The following is a 14276-nucleotide window of genomic DNA, read 5'->3' on the forward strand; positions in this document are numbered from 1 at the left end:
GTTTTGGACTTGGCTTTAGATCATTTATGATCATCTGAATTTAGAACAAGTATATGATTAAGAGAAGCAGACTCTCAATTCATTCAGATTGGAAGATGTAGTTTTCTTTCCTTTTCAGCTCTTCGATCAATCTGCCTTCAACCACCTCATCCACAGAATCAAAAACCCCTCCTCCTGTTTTTTGTTTCTCTTTGTGAGACTTGTAGTCGTGAATCACATGAAATTGGCTTTTGAGGAAGGAAGGGGTGTTCGTCTTCTGGCATCATTTTCCTCAACGCGCACCCTTCAGATTGTTGATGCCATGGAGTCAAATCTTTGTGTCTACTTTCCACCGAGAAGAAAGGTTCTTCGAGTGATGTGATGGATGGCCTTTCATGTTCCCCAGGGTCGTCACCACAATGAGCTACTAGGAAGCCACAAATGATTCCCACTCTATGATCCTTCAATGCCCCCATCAAGCCCGATGAAGTGGGTACTTTGGAGAAAAGGCTTGTAATATTTCAAGATTCTCAAGCTAAAGGCTATCCAACAATTATCCAAAATTTTAATATATATATATATATATTAAAAAATAAAAAAATAAGTTATATATCTTAAATTTTAATATATCTAATTCTCTACCAAAATTTAAGCTAAATTATTGGATAATCATTTGCATAAAACTATTCCAAGAACATATAATAAAATTGTTCAATAATATAGGAGAGTTTAATGGGGGAACTATAGATATTGAGGAAGTTAAAGAAAAAGTAGCATCTTTGCAAAGGAATATTTGATGAGTCAAAAGTATAAATCTTTGGCTCAAAGCATTTTGTCTTCTCTTTCTTCCTTCCTTCCAAAGGCATTCCAATGCTCCACCCTCACCTGCACAATCCTTATCCCTTTATCCACATAGAAATAATTAGGTCAATTTTCCCAACGAATTGGCATACATAGAGAAAATTTTCCATGAACTCAGAGCTTATTTTGTTCTGCACATTCATATTATTTCCTTCTTACACAGAGCAGCAATTTCATTCATGGAATTCTGCATATATTAATGTAAATTATCCAAAATATCATGTATATATCATATTCTTTATATATATATGCACATATGGTTAGATATATATATATATATCCTTTTAGTGGGGATCAAATTGAGATTATTCATGTCGTACAATACGTTATCCAGGGTCTTTAGTCTTACTGGCTGTGGCAGTGGGCCCATGCGGATCCCACAAGGGGAGCCACGATTGGCGCCAATTACACGACAGGTAGACGTGCGGCTAGAAGCGTCCATTTAAATCTGGAAAATGTTTCCTACACGTGTCGAGCGGATGCTCTGCAGCAAAACAACTAGGATTCTTCAATTACACTTTACAAGGGACCAAACAAGAGATCCCAACTCCTGTGAGGAAGTCTCCATCTCAACGAGTAGTTTCCGAAACGCTACGGACTTGGAAAAGATCCGCACCATGAAGCGTCTAATTCACGCCACGTAAGAAGTCATTCTCCGTGATACTAAGCATGGCTGATAATACAGTATAAATCATTTTTTTTTGTCTTCCTAAAATTCTTATTGGAGCTTCGAGTGTCGTCACTTTTGATATCCAATCCTATATTATTAGTTTCCATAATTCCATTATATTATATATACTATATGACCCTAGTTTTTTATACATTAAATAAAATAATTTAAATTCTATCTTATTACAAGTACCTACTCCCAACCACTTCGGGAAAGAATCTCGGAGATCTTTTGACCCCTAACAAAAACACCAGCCAGTCATAAAAAGGAAAGAAAATATATATTGAACCTTTTAGATAAATAAATTATATTATATTATTTCTTTATTGTGAATTGGCGCGCCACGTGGGAAACGGCATCCCGATGCCGCCCGGATTGGTCGGGTCGCGTTACGCGACGAGTCGAGCTCGGGAATCTCCAGTCCGATCGAACCGGACCGGACCGCACGGATCCCTGTTCCCCGTCTCTTCTTGCGTCGGCTATATAACGCTCACCTCCCCTCCTGTCTCCTCCCTCCTATTCCCTGTCCTTTGTTCTCGCTCGAGAGATCTCAGAGGCGATACCATAGGGAAAGAATCGGATCGGCGATGGGCCCGATGGCGGTGGCGGAGGAGATGGGTTTGGAGATGAAGCTGTGCGCCATGCGGACCGTCGGTGGCTTTCTGAAGGAGGCGTCGGCGATCGAGTGCGGGGACGGCGGGCGGGCCGCTAGGCTGGAGGAGTCCATCAGGAGCTTGGAGGAGGAGAAGAGGAAGATCGAAGCTTTCAAGCGCGAGCTCCCTCTTTGCATGCATCTCCTCGGCGAGGGTTCGTTGGATGCTTGTTATTTCCGTTACTTTTTTTGGGATTCTTCTGCTGTAAAAATCCGAATTTTTACGATCTCGATGTCGTTTCTTCTCGGCTGCAGTGATCGAGGGATTGAATAAGGAGATCGAGCGATTCCGTTGCGAGAGGTTTGGGCGAGCTTTCGAAGAATTCGTACCAGTAAAGAGTAAAGTTGAGGAGGATGGAGGAATAAAAGAGGAAACGGAATACAAAGATAAAAGGAACTGGATGAGCTCCGCCAAACTCTGGAACGATAATTGTAGCCAGAACAACAATGATTCCAAAAAGCACGACAAGATAAAATTTAAAGAGGTAGAAAGGAGAATCTTTACGGTAAATATTGGATCTTTGTGTATACCATTGTGAGATCGGCTAAAATGGATCGTCGTCTCTGGTTCTGGTCGCAGAAAGATGGAGACTCTCATCGGAGGCAGGGGAAGGAGAACTTCTTCTCGGAACGCAAGAGCCGGAACGGCGGGGGCGCATTCGTGCCATTTAGAGGTCTGCCACCGTTTGCTGACAGCTGCAAGAGGGAGGAAGAGAAGCCTGCCGCCGCGTTGCCTGACCTATCACTGCAGTCGCCTGCGATCAGAAACCACCATGTCAGTGGCTGCGCCTCTAGAGCTGTTGGCAATGCGCCGGAGATGACTCCGGCGACAGTTGGTGCCCACGTTAGCTTGCAGTCGCTGCAGCAGCAGCCACCAAGAAAGGCGAGGAGATGCTGGTCGCAGGAGCTACATCGTCGGTTCATGCGCGCCATCCAACAGCTCGGCGGTGTTCAAGGTGAGAAGACGATGTTTGTCATTTCCTACAAGACAAAAAGCCGACCTTTAATTCTTGAATCTGTCAAAGTTCCGAAACACTTGATGAGAAATAAGGCTCTAAAGAGCAAGAATCACTTCTTCTTCTTCTTCTTCTTCTTCTTCTTCTCACTTGGATTTGACTCTTGTACTCGTTGATGCAGTGGCCACCCCCAAGCAGATACGAGACCGGATGAAGGTGGATGGGCTCACAAACGATGAAGTGAAAAGCCATCTGCAGGTATATCGCTTGCTTGTTGATCTCAGTTTTCACGGTTTGCTCAATGTTCTGGCCCTGCTGTTTCAGAAATACCGGTTGCACACTCGAAGAATGTCTAATGCTTCAGCTATTCCACAAGATCAACACACTTGCTCGTCACAGCAGAGTGTTTCACAATCCAATTCTCCGCAAAGCCCGCTTCAGTTAGCTGGCTCTGCACTTGCATTGTCAGTGACTGCGGGAGAGAGCTTGGAGGATGATGGCAAATCAGAGAGCTATAGCTGGAAATGATGTAGATTAAAGTGAGGCTTTTATGTACTCGATGAAGAGACCGACAAGTGGAGATCGATGTATAGAGGGAACAAAAATTTTGCTGAATGGTAACTGATGAGGTTGGAGTAATGGTAACTGTGTTCTATAGGGATAAAGAAGGTGCAAGTTGTGCTGACAGAGGAGTCTTGATGCTCTCCCCTCATATCTTCCTCCTCTTCCTTAATTTTCCTTGCTAAATTTTGTGATCTGTTTTGGCACTGTTTGATCATCAAGTAGAGTATCACTTCCCCAGTGATAAGGTTTTTCTCTTACAGATTGAACAGCATGGTGAGTTCAAGTATGACATCTTCTTGTTCTTGCTATCTGATGAGGTTCTCTGGTAGGTTATGCAGTAGATGAGAAGACAATCTGAAGAGATCATGAACCAGTGAAGCTTATGGACTTTACCTGAATTTTATCATCTGAATTAGTACCCGAGTATGGAATTTGCTGCAGTTCTTATTAGATTTATTGAGTTTATGACATGTTTGACTATATCATTCCATATCTACATATCTTTGAAATTTTAAAGCTATTTTCACCTCTCTGGCACTCTGGCAATGGAGAAGGTACAAGAAGATTATGGAATCAAGTATCACATATAAACTACATGGCCCATGTGAATTGCTCCAAGTACATTGCTGTTCTAGTCAAAATTCCATGGGAACTTGAAGAATAAAACAGTGAAAACCATAATAAGATGAGAATAATTGCTATGATTATATGTTGGCCTCACACTTCTGAGTTTTTCTCTCAGTATGTTGAACAAATTGAAGCTAACACAATACATATTGGGAACAAACTCAGTGGCTACCTTACAAAAGCATCCAGTATCCACTTTAGATGCATCTGAATAGTGTTTTGGAAGGTTGCCAGGAATGAGCCTACATGCAGCTCACTGTGGGGTAGTCTATTGATACTGATGAATTAAAGACATACCATTCCCACCATTGCATTCTCCTTTGCAAGGTTGAAGGCCACCTCATTTGTTCTGTCACAGTTTTGCAACAAAGATTCTAGTTCACATCACTCAAGGTGAACAATTGAAAGGGAAAAATGAGAATTTTTTGCCCATGTACATTTCTTTAGAGGAATGAGAAAAGACAGCAAAAGTTCAATATTACCACAATGCTACTGACACTTGCATTGCCACCCTCAGCATGTAACTTTATGCAGTCAATTTACTAGCTTAGCCAGCTTATGGTAGTTTCAGGTCAAATGATACAGCAGTTGATGATATAAAATGTTCAATTCCAACTAACCATGGAACTTCAGCAACTAAAATATCTTGGGAACCCATTAATTCATGATAATTATAACTGCAAGAACTTAGGTGGCATCCAATGTCTAGCAGATGTCATCAAGATCCCCAACAACAGTATGCTTTACATAATATTTACAGGATTATTTCACTCACCATCTGGTAAAAATTCTGAAGGCCTGTCTCTATGAGCAGTACCAATAGTGGATTATTTCATCCGCTAGCCAGTGCAGAAGTTCTGCAGAATCAATGCTACTTCTGGTACTTTCTAATTTCACCACACAAGACATGGTTGCATGGGGTTCGCATAAAGCTGATGTTGCACATCATCTCTGATCAGACGGTGAAGTTTAAACCTATGTGTCATCTTTAGTAATTGCTGAACTCCAGATTCTCTATAATTATCCCCAGAAGTATGCTATTCAACCAAAGGAAAGCACTACATTGGCTGATATGTCCACTTTGTTCACTCCACCTTCTGCTTGTAGCCACATGGTACTGAGAAATGAGATGATTACATTTCAGAAGATACCTCCTTCTATATTATCAGTAATTAACGCAAAGAACCTCTCATTTTCTTTAATAATTTCACTTTCATGAGCCTTCAACACTTGGTCCTTGTTAATGCTTCCAATACTATCTTGGACTTCAGCAAGGTGATCAAAACCCTTCTATTGTATTAGGAACATCAGCAATCACAATCTTCAGTTCGACCCTAATGAGTTCCTTAATCAATCATTCACTTGATAGTAGCAACTTCACAAGAGAGCCTTCATTTTTCATTCATGCACCTTTGAGTGACAACCTAGACTGATCCAAATATCATCATACTCCAATCATACAGTAGCAGCTGCCTTCTTATCAAAGGAGGGTCATCCGGCCTCAGTCACAGGAACTCGTGGGGATTCTTGCGTCTGAAAATCTGTAAATCTGAATGTAGCTTCCCTTGCTTATTAACCTTGCCATTCGTAAGGTAAGGATTTGCAAAGAATACCTGCCACAAGTGAGGTGGTCTCTGTAGTCCTCTTCATTGTCCACTGCATCTACTCAAGCAGGAGAGACTAATAAAAAATGCATCAACGTAATGGTTATTAATCAAGATACTATGAGAATTCTTCCCCGTTCAAATGCACCAGAAACAGGGGGAATTATGATTCAAACTAATGCTGCAAAACACTAGCTAAGTTTAAATATCAAGTTAAAAACCTTACTGAAAATGGGAGTTTTTGATTTTTTTTTTTTTTCCAATTATTGAACTCCTAGGCTCCATGGACTTATGATGAATCTCTATATGGTTTGACAAAATTCAAATCTTCAACAATAACCTGAAAAGAATAATGTTCTGAAATGTATCCAAGGTCAAGATGAGAGGTTGAAAAATCAAAGGTAGGAAACAAATAGTTGATTAGTTTGATAGGAATCTTGGCTAAAGCTTCCTAACGAACAGCTCACTGGCACCATTTACTCTTGTAAATTAGTTCCGCAACTGTGTAACATTCTTGCAGAAACTGAGCAAGCCAGTGGTAAAAACATTGACATCAATGACTTGAGCACAAGTTAATCAAGAAGACACACCACAACAATATGGATGTGCAGAATGAGGTTGTGATGATAAGAAACTCTAGGAACTGAAAGTTCAAATGCTTTGGATGACAAAGAATCAGTCAACTTTCAATTAGAGGATAGAGACTTTGCTGAAAACCTCAAGATAATGGAAAGCTTAAGAAGTTCCTTGTTATAAGAAACAATAGGTGTACAAAGAGATGTTAAAATGAAGTTCATGTCTCCAGACCTTTTAATTGGTTTCATGACTTCCTCTTGCATTGAGCTTCTCGTAATAACCTAAAGGACAACATTCATATAGGGAACCATGTGTTCTCAATTATCTGTATAACACTTACAGTAGCTTGTCCAAAAAGATGAATTCCTTGTTTGAGATGCCTGCCAATGTGATATCCTAAGAGCGCCAATGGACCCAACCTTAACCCTACAAATAGAAAGGCTATCTCTATGACTCATATATTAATCACCTAGGTCATAAAAGAGTAACATCATCATTGTACCAAGGCTCACCCCTTTTAGTAGCTTGTGCAACATTAATAATAATATCCCACTCCAAAGTTACCAACTTTCGATAACCAACAGACCATTGTCACTACTTACCAAAAAAAAAAAAAACAGACCATTGTCACTAAACCAAAGTCAGCAGGCCACCTTGCAAGAACCATAAAAACGCATCAAAGTGAATATGAAAAATAGGAAGGGCATGCCTATTGTCATGCAAACTGTAGGATTAGTTCCAAATTTGACATTCCTGAGGAAAGCTTGAGCATTGATGTATATGACAGTACTAACACATGAGCATTGATATAGACGACAATACTACGAAACAAAACCAAAGAAGAAGTAGCTTGTATACAAAGTTCAAGTGGATGGAAACAGATGGATTGCTAGAGTCACAGAAATGATTTGTAATTAAGTCCCAATTTAAGCAGGTAAAATGTGATCAGATCCATATGAGGTATACTACAAAGCAATTGATATTAGCTGAAATTGCCTAAGATCAGTATTATCGATGTAAAAATCGATTTGGTCTGTCCATAACACTTCATCGAGTTCACATGCATTGAAGCATAATTTTGCCTTTCTTCTAGATTGTTTGTTTCCTGCACAAACACGATTTCTATGGCTACACGGTCTTCATCAGGCATCTTCAGATCTCCGAAAAAGGCAATGAATCACAGGCAATATCAAATAATTGATCATTTAAACAGTAAAAATCAGGTTTTTGCCTCAAGATCTGACCATGTAGGACAATGATTAGTGAACGAAAGCAATTCAATCGACCAAAAATTAGGAGGGAAAACACAAGGTGAACGAAGCAGAGGTCATGGGTCTCGCCGGAAAGACGAACGATTCGACTGGGTGGAATGCCCCTTCACCGCGACATCTCGTCACGGGGTCGATCACGTCCCAGTGAAGCTGCGCGGCCCCACCCTGTGCTATCGGCGGAGCATCCGCTGACGGCCAGCGGAGAAGGCTCGAAGAGATCTCACGAAATCACAAACACAAAAAAGAAGGGTTTTGGATCCCTCTTACGATGTTAAACTAAGAAGAATTCAGCGACCCGTACCCGAATACATGACCGATGAGGTGGTAGCCGTAGCAAGAACCTGACGGCGGAGCCCACACTCCCATGAGTCACATGCTGTCCATCGTACAAGAAATCTTGTTATAAAAAACGAGTCTATCAGCATTATTTATATTCAATAATCATTTTAGTGTATGGTTTCTATGTATTAAGTATCTATAATTCCAAGAATCGATTGCATGCATTTATTGTTGCAATTCGATATTGATGTCAACATACATTAACTTTGGACAAATACGAAACAAGATTGACATGGAGGAGTCAAAAGTAGAGCTCGTTTTTCCTGATTACCATTGCAAGTCTTTTAGTTTCCTTTTCATCATGTGGTTGGTCTCCTGCTTTGTCTTGGGATCCCAAACCACCCTCTCCTCAAAGAGAGAGAGAGAGAGCGAGAGAGAGAGAGGAGGAGGAAGAGGAGGAGGAGGAACTCAGCATCCAGGCAAAGCGGGTTGAGCAGCAGTCGAGGATCCAAAGACGGTGAAGTGAGGTGATCTTAAAAAAACTGATGCCTTCAAGAATTATTTGTAGTGTTTATATGTTATTGTATGACTATGATCCAAGAGAGGAAGGAGAAGAGTAGCTTTTCACTTGTCAGATAGATTTCATTGCAAAGCTATAGAGGAGTATGAGTAGGAGGAGAGGCTTCTTGCATCCTATTTGAGGAGGAGGAGAAGTTTCTTGCTTCCTGAGCAATCCATGCTTTTGATCTTCTTAGACAATCTATTTGAGGAGGAGGAGGAGGAGGAGAAGGAGAGGCTTTCTTCATCCTGAAGGATAAGGTATTGGATGATCAAATCCAGTATTTCTGTAGCAAATGGAAGAAACACTAACCCCGACCCGAATCCTACCTGTAGGGCTGCCTTCTTAAGTTTCCAGGCAATTACCGTCTGAGAAAAGGGAATGATGCCACCGCCACTGCGAACCTGCAGCCGGCACCACACTCCTCGATCCTCCCGTCACCGACCACCACCAACAGCTCCAAGCTGGGGAGTCTCCGTCGACTGCACTGCCGCTGGCGACTACGATGAGTTCGGGTCTGGCGCAACAGCAGATCTTGACTGGCGAACATCAACGTAACACGGCAGCGGCGCAGCGGATTGCAGGTGACAGAGAGCAAACGATGCTGAGGAGCTATGAGCAACGACAGCTTGTCTCTGAGGGCGACGATGGGCATCATCAAATGGCTGGTGGCGCTACAATGGTGGCCACCACAGGGTCGTTATCAGGGCAGACATTGCTCCCACCACGGCCATTTTAAGGGGCTGTTCTCAGTGCAACAGCAAGATTTCTATACACCAAAGCATCAGATGCAAGATCGGGCAAAACGAGAGCAGTGGTTTAGGTCAATTCAGCAGACCTTATCATTCTATCGTAGAATCATCACTCATATTATGATTTAGTGAATTAAAATAATCTTTAACATGAATGATACAAATATAATATAAAAACTAACTGTTTTGGAAAGATGCATTATTATGTTATTATTGAGTAGAATCCAAATAATCAAGACTTATAATGGCCGGCCGGATCCCGTCGGTGGTCCTCGCCTCCGGACGGGCCGGCGCCGTCGCCTCCAACAGGCAGCTGCTCACCACCGACGCGAAGCAGATTCGCGAGCTCCTCAAGCAGTCGCCTTTCTCTGCTCCACTCCCATCAGGCTCCAGGTCCGCGCCGGGTCCGGCTCATCGGTCGTCCTCCAGTCCGGCATGGTTTTCCCCATCAAGGCATGGATCGAGATACGAATCTTTTTTTTCTTAACGTACTTCGATCTTACTTCTTGGATTTTATTGCTTTGGTCTGAAATGCCGATGAGCTTTTTGATGGTAGGTTCATAGGATCGTGGAGACAGAGAAGAGAAGGGAACGGAGTTGAAGGTTGATGTGCCTGTGGTCTTCAAGGGGGAGGTTGTCTGCCCTGGGTTGAAGAAAGGTGAGCTTTGTCTACTGCTTTCGTGTTCTCCCAATTTATTTTGTTGCACTGTAATAGTTCTTCTGCTGCGATTTCTTGATGGGTTATGGTAGATATTGTAGAAGCAACTGCAACGATAGGAGAGGTTGGACTATGTGTGGCCCAACATGTTCAAGGAGGCAAGTGCAGCATAGGAACTAAAGAATTTCTCTGTGAGACATATGGTCGAACAGTTACTCTGAAACCATCCTCACCCATATTAATACAATCTCATGCCGTTAATTTGAATTGTCATGTCAAATCCTTATTAAGCTTTTGTTGTCTGTTGCTACTTCTGCTTTAGCACACCACTCCTGGCTTGTCTCTTCACCTTGTTATTTTTTGTCATCTCTGTGCATATCACTCTGCCTTTTCAAGTAGTTTGTATCTAATCATTCTCTCTCAGTAGACACGAAACATGTCTATCCTAAAGTGGGGCACCTTTTCCATTCGATGGGGGCGAATGGAAAATGATTCTGAATTGTTTTCTCTTTTTCCAGGGTCTAATACTGAACCTAGAACTTCAGTCAAGCCTTTACACGTACAGTAATTCGAGATCATCAGTGATTTCAGTTAGTGGTGGAATCAGATTAAAAGAGAATTATAAATTATTTGAGTTTGTCATAGCTCTCATGATTTGGGTCTTCATTACTTATTATGATATTTGGTTTCTTTATACCAGAACATGTTTTGAAAATATTTAGTCTTATAAGATTCTTTCTCTTTTAGTACTTTTGATACATGATCTTCTGATCACATGTAACATCATCCACTTACAAAAGATTGATGGTTTAAAACATTATCTGATATAGTTTTGCACCTAAAACGTTGGCTAAATGGGGGTACAATGCTTACCAGGGTTGAAGTCAAAACCTTATTTGGTACTTTCTTACAACTAATATATCGGTTTGATGGTAGACCCACTTATCAAATGTTGAGGATTCGGAATGTCATCCGATATATTATGATGATGTCAACTATATCAAGCATCTTAGCTGGGAATGATTTTGATTATTGATAGTAAGGTTAGGAAATCAAATCTTATTATCACTACTTACGTTTTGCAAAGAAAAAATCATCTTTAACATATTTTCTGGGCAGCCTTGGGTCTACAATTATATTCATTATGTAATTTGCCTTGGCCCTTTATAATGGCGTATTGATTGGGTTAAAAATCATCTCGAGTTACATTTGTTACAAAGTATGATCACTGAAATGTTTTGATTGTTGAGGATATAGGCTAGACATATCTTTTATGATGTTTTTATTGTAGGTATTTGAGAATTTCATTGAATCAATTATTTGAATTACTTCTTCTTCTCATCTTCCTTTTTCCTTACCCCCCAGAAAATAAAAGATTTACTTCCGTCTTGTTTAGATTCAACGCCTTAAGACTTGAGGATTCCATTACAATAAAAAAGAAAGCACATACTCTACAGGGGTGTTATCTGTATAACTAACATAGAACATATGTACTTAGCTGTACAAACAATTAGATGGATATTTTGAGATGGTGCATGTGTTTGATATACCTTTCTTGAATGTGAAGTGGGAGATAATTACTTTAATATTTTGAGGATTTAAAATGCATGTGTAACTATCAATTGAAATATGGTTAGAGAGATTGGGATACTTGATGCAAGCTTGCCAAGAAACAGTAAGATTTTTGTGATGGATTAATTACTTAACAGCCTGTTATATGATTAAGGCTCCAGTAGATGGAGTTTTATGTTTTAAATTTATGTTTAAGCCAAATGGTGTCAATCACACTCCATGACAGTAAGTGCAAGTAGATGCACCACATTGCTATGGATATGAAAGGTGTAAATCCTTTCAATTCTTCATTTTCAGTTGCATTATTGGAACATTTGTGTCATAGGTTTGGATCATAGGTTTGGAACATTGCCATGGATATGAATTTTTCCAGAAATCTGTCACTGGGTACTATGCTAATTCATGCTGGAGGCATCCTCATATTGATAGACTAAGTTCTGGCCTTTGCCTACCAGTGTGATAATTATGCCATGCTAGGAAGAGATCCTATGAACAACAATCCTTGGTCTCACCTTGCTTTGGGGACCTTCTTAATCTGCAATTGGGTCAATAGTTGCTTTCCTTGGAAGGTATCACTCATTTGGAACTTCCTGAACTATGGATGGTAAGAGATAGGGGGAGAGCTTAGGATGGGTCCAAAGAAGAAACTAAAAAGAGAAAGGTGCATCAAAGAATCATGGTTTTTGAGACCAATAGAATACTTTTGATGAAGGAAAATTGATCTCAGTATGAAGATGGTAGAATGCGATATTACTTGTCGTTACTCTGTACATAAGTTTAACTATAAAAAAATAAAAGTGAACTATCCTGGGAATAAGATGAAAGGAATAGTTTATGCAACTGATGTCTAGATGTAGTGTTGAATAGAGAAAAATGAAAGAAGTTTATATATTTCTTTTTCCCATAGGAAAACAATGAGATAATATTTAACAGTACAAGTTATCCAAGAGTTTTGGTGGATTTGTTATACAGTTTTAGGCCTCAGCCACAAAAAAATTATAGAAGTACCAAAAGAGTAATCATGTTTATGAAGTTACTATCGAATAAGTGCATTTTGTGATGCTTAACCTTCTTTTTAAGATATTACTTTGATGTACATGTGCAATAGACAATATGTTTTGACCAAAAATTTGCTTTGAAAAGACACCTCTGACACTATAACTGATTGGTGTCAAACATTGATCCATATGTCTTGTCTTCACATACCACGTATTTAAACTGATGTTGACAAATTAGATTCATGCAAGCCTAATTCTTCTTGCATGTAGGGCTGTGCTTAGATTTTCTAAGATAGGTATGCCAGTACATCCAGAAGATAAGTAGGAGAGGATTCCCAAAACATTCTTAAGGGAATGAACATGAGATTGGAGATAATATGTTAAAAGTATTAGGGGATTAGTGTAATCAACTAGGAAAAGAATATTCTAGACTAAAACTCTCAACAAGGCATCAAACTTTGAAGTTTGTCCACTATTTGTTCTATGAGACATGGATAGCTAGGGAAGCATGTAGAATTTAGTCCAAAAATTATTATTTAAAAAGGGAAATAAAGGTGAAGAAAAAGGGACATAAGTTTTCGTCCAACTATGCTAGCAAATAGACCGTGAGTAAATCCAACCACTTTATTTTCAAAGACAGTGATGAAAGCAGGACTTGATTCCAAGACCTTGTGATGCTCTGATGAGGCCTTTAGGTTTGATCCCAAGAAAAGGGACACTTGTTTTTTTGCTAAACTATCTAGCACCTTTAAGAACTATCGGATGAGGTTTCGAGAGTTTGGCACACCAGATCAATGTTTGCGTATAATATATCAGATTAGGTTGCGAACCCTCAACCTTTTGGTAAATGGGTTGGTACATTACCACTAAACCACTGAGCCCAAATTTTTAAGGCATCAAACTGTTTATCAAGTGATATCCAGCCGCTTTCTTTGTTAAGTTATATGTTTGTCAAACTGTTTTCTGTGGTTGTACTTTCTCTTAAGGTGTCTTCATTGTCAGTACCTAACTTGGCACTCTCTACTTTTGGAATTTACATAAACAGGAGGTTTTCTTCACAAGATCAGGACCAGTTTAAAATACCTCTGCCCATCAGAAAACATACCTCCAAAAATTGAGGTGGACTTAGCAAATCTGGACATTGGTGATAAGAAGAGTGTTTATGCATGATGTTGCAGTGCAACCTTCACTGAAGCTTTTGAATAAAAATGACACCATGCCAATCTGTAAGAATTTAGCAATTAAGCCCAACGAGTCTGAGCCTAAGGTAAAGTCAGAAGGCACAGAAATGACAGAAGTTGAAGAAACCAAATGAATACTCTACTCTTAAAGCCATAAGACCCAGCAAAACTCCTTGAATATTCAAGAGCTGGTATTGTTTGCAGAGCTCAGGTATACTTTGATTGTAGTTCCGAACCTTGTAGATCGGGATTTGTCTGTAATTTTAACAATTTTCTACATAATGCTGGATCCTTAGATGGATGAATCATATTGTTAAATGGATATTTCGACTGTAATGGTACAATTGGTCCCCTCTCTTTTTATCTGTAATGTTTCTTACTTGTTCATGAAACTAATCACATAAACATGCATCCAATCAGGGTATTTGTGTTGTTCATAGATTGAACTGTTCCATCAGAGACAAAGACTCGGTCTATCAGTATGTAATCTCTCTCGTTGAAGCAGTCCGCGTTGACC

The 14276-nt window shown here is 40.0% G+C and overlaps 1 protein-coding gene and 2 long non-coding RNA genes across 5 annotated transcripts; 2 read left to right on the top strand and 1 right to left on the bottom strand.

The window, feature by feature from the left end:
• The first annotated feature begins 2033 nt into the window (after nucleotides 1–2033).
• Nucleotides 2034–3939, top strand: LOC103982925 (transcription factor NIGTH1). 2 transcript variants are annotated; one of them, XM_009400016.3, is made up of 5 exons: nucleotides 2034–2317; nucleotides 2418–2647; nucleotides 2743–3118; nucleotides 3300–3376; nucleotides 3443–3939. In XM_009400016.3, exons 1-5 carry the CDS (start codon nucleotides 2098–2100, stop codon nucleotides 3644–3646), a joined length of 1107 nt encoding a protein of 368 aa, XP_009398291.2. In that variant the 5' UTR covers nucleotides 2034–2097; the 3' UTR covers nucleotides 3647–3939. The 2 variants fall into 2 exon arrangements, with proteins under 2 accessions (XP_009398291.2, XP_009398290.2); XM_009400015.3 differs by having other exon boundaries at nucleotides 3300–3939.
• Nucleotides 3940–4717: 778 nt separating this feature from the next.
• On the bottom strand, nucleotides 4718–9063 carry LOC135665060 (uncharacterized). Its single transcript, XR_010509097.1, has 2 exons — nucleotides 8928–9063; nucleotides 4718–8136 (listed from the first exon to the last, which is right to left on the bottom strand). It is a non-coding gene; the product is annotated as an uncharacterized LOC135665060 (long non-coding RNA).
• LOC135665046 (uncharacterized) lies at nucleotides 8437–14060 on the top strand. Of its 2 annotated transcripts, XR_010509094.1 has the most exons (6): nucleotides 8450–8566; nucleotides 8795–8858; nucleotides 8934–9421; nucleotides 9660–9803; nucleotides 9907–10008; nucleotides 13624–14060. It is a non-coding gene; the product is annotated as an uncharacterized LOC135665046 (long non-coding RNA). The 2 variants fall into 2 exon arrangements; XR_010509093.1 differs by having other exon boundaries at nucleotides 8437–8858.
• The last annotated feature ends 216 nt before the right edge of the window (nucleotides 14061–14276 follow it).

The sequence above is a fragment of the Musa acuminata genome, chromosome BXJ1-4, assembly GCF_036884655.1.
Source record: "Musa acuminata AAA Group cultivar baxijiao chromosome BXJ1-4, Cavendish_Baxijiao_AAA, whole genome shotgun sequence".
In the NCBI taxonomy this organism is placed as follows: domain Eukaryota; kingdom Viridiplantae; phylum Streptophyta; class Magnoliopsida; order Zingiberales; family Musaceae; genus Musa; species Musa acuminata.

Coding starts and splice junctions, on each gene's coding strand:
- LOC103982925 (XM_009400015.3), top strand. CDS start 2,098: ATGGGCCCGATGGCGGTGGCGGAGGAGATGGGTTTGGAGATGAAGCTG. Junction 2,318..2,417: donor CATGCATCTCCTCGGCGAGG/GTTCGTTGGATG, acceptor TCTCGGCTGCAG/TGATCGAGGGATTGAATAAG. Junction 3,119..3,299: donor ACAGCTCGGCGGTGTTCAAG/GTGAGAAGACGA, acceptor TCGTTGATGCAG/TGGCCACCCCCAAGCAGATA.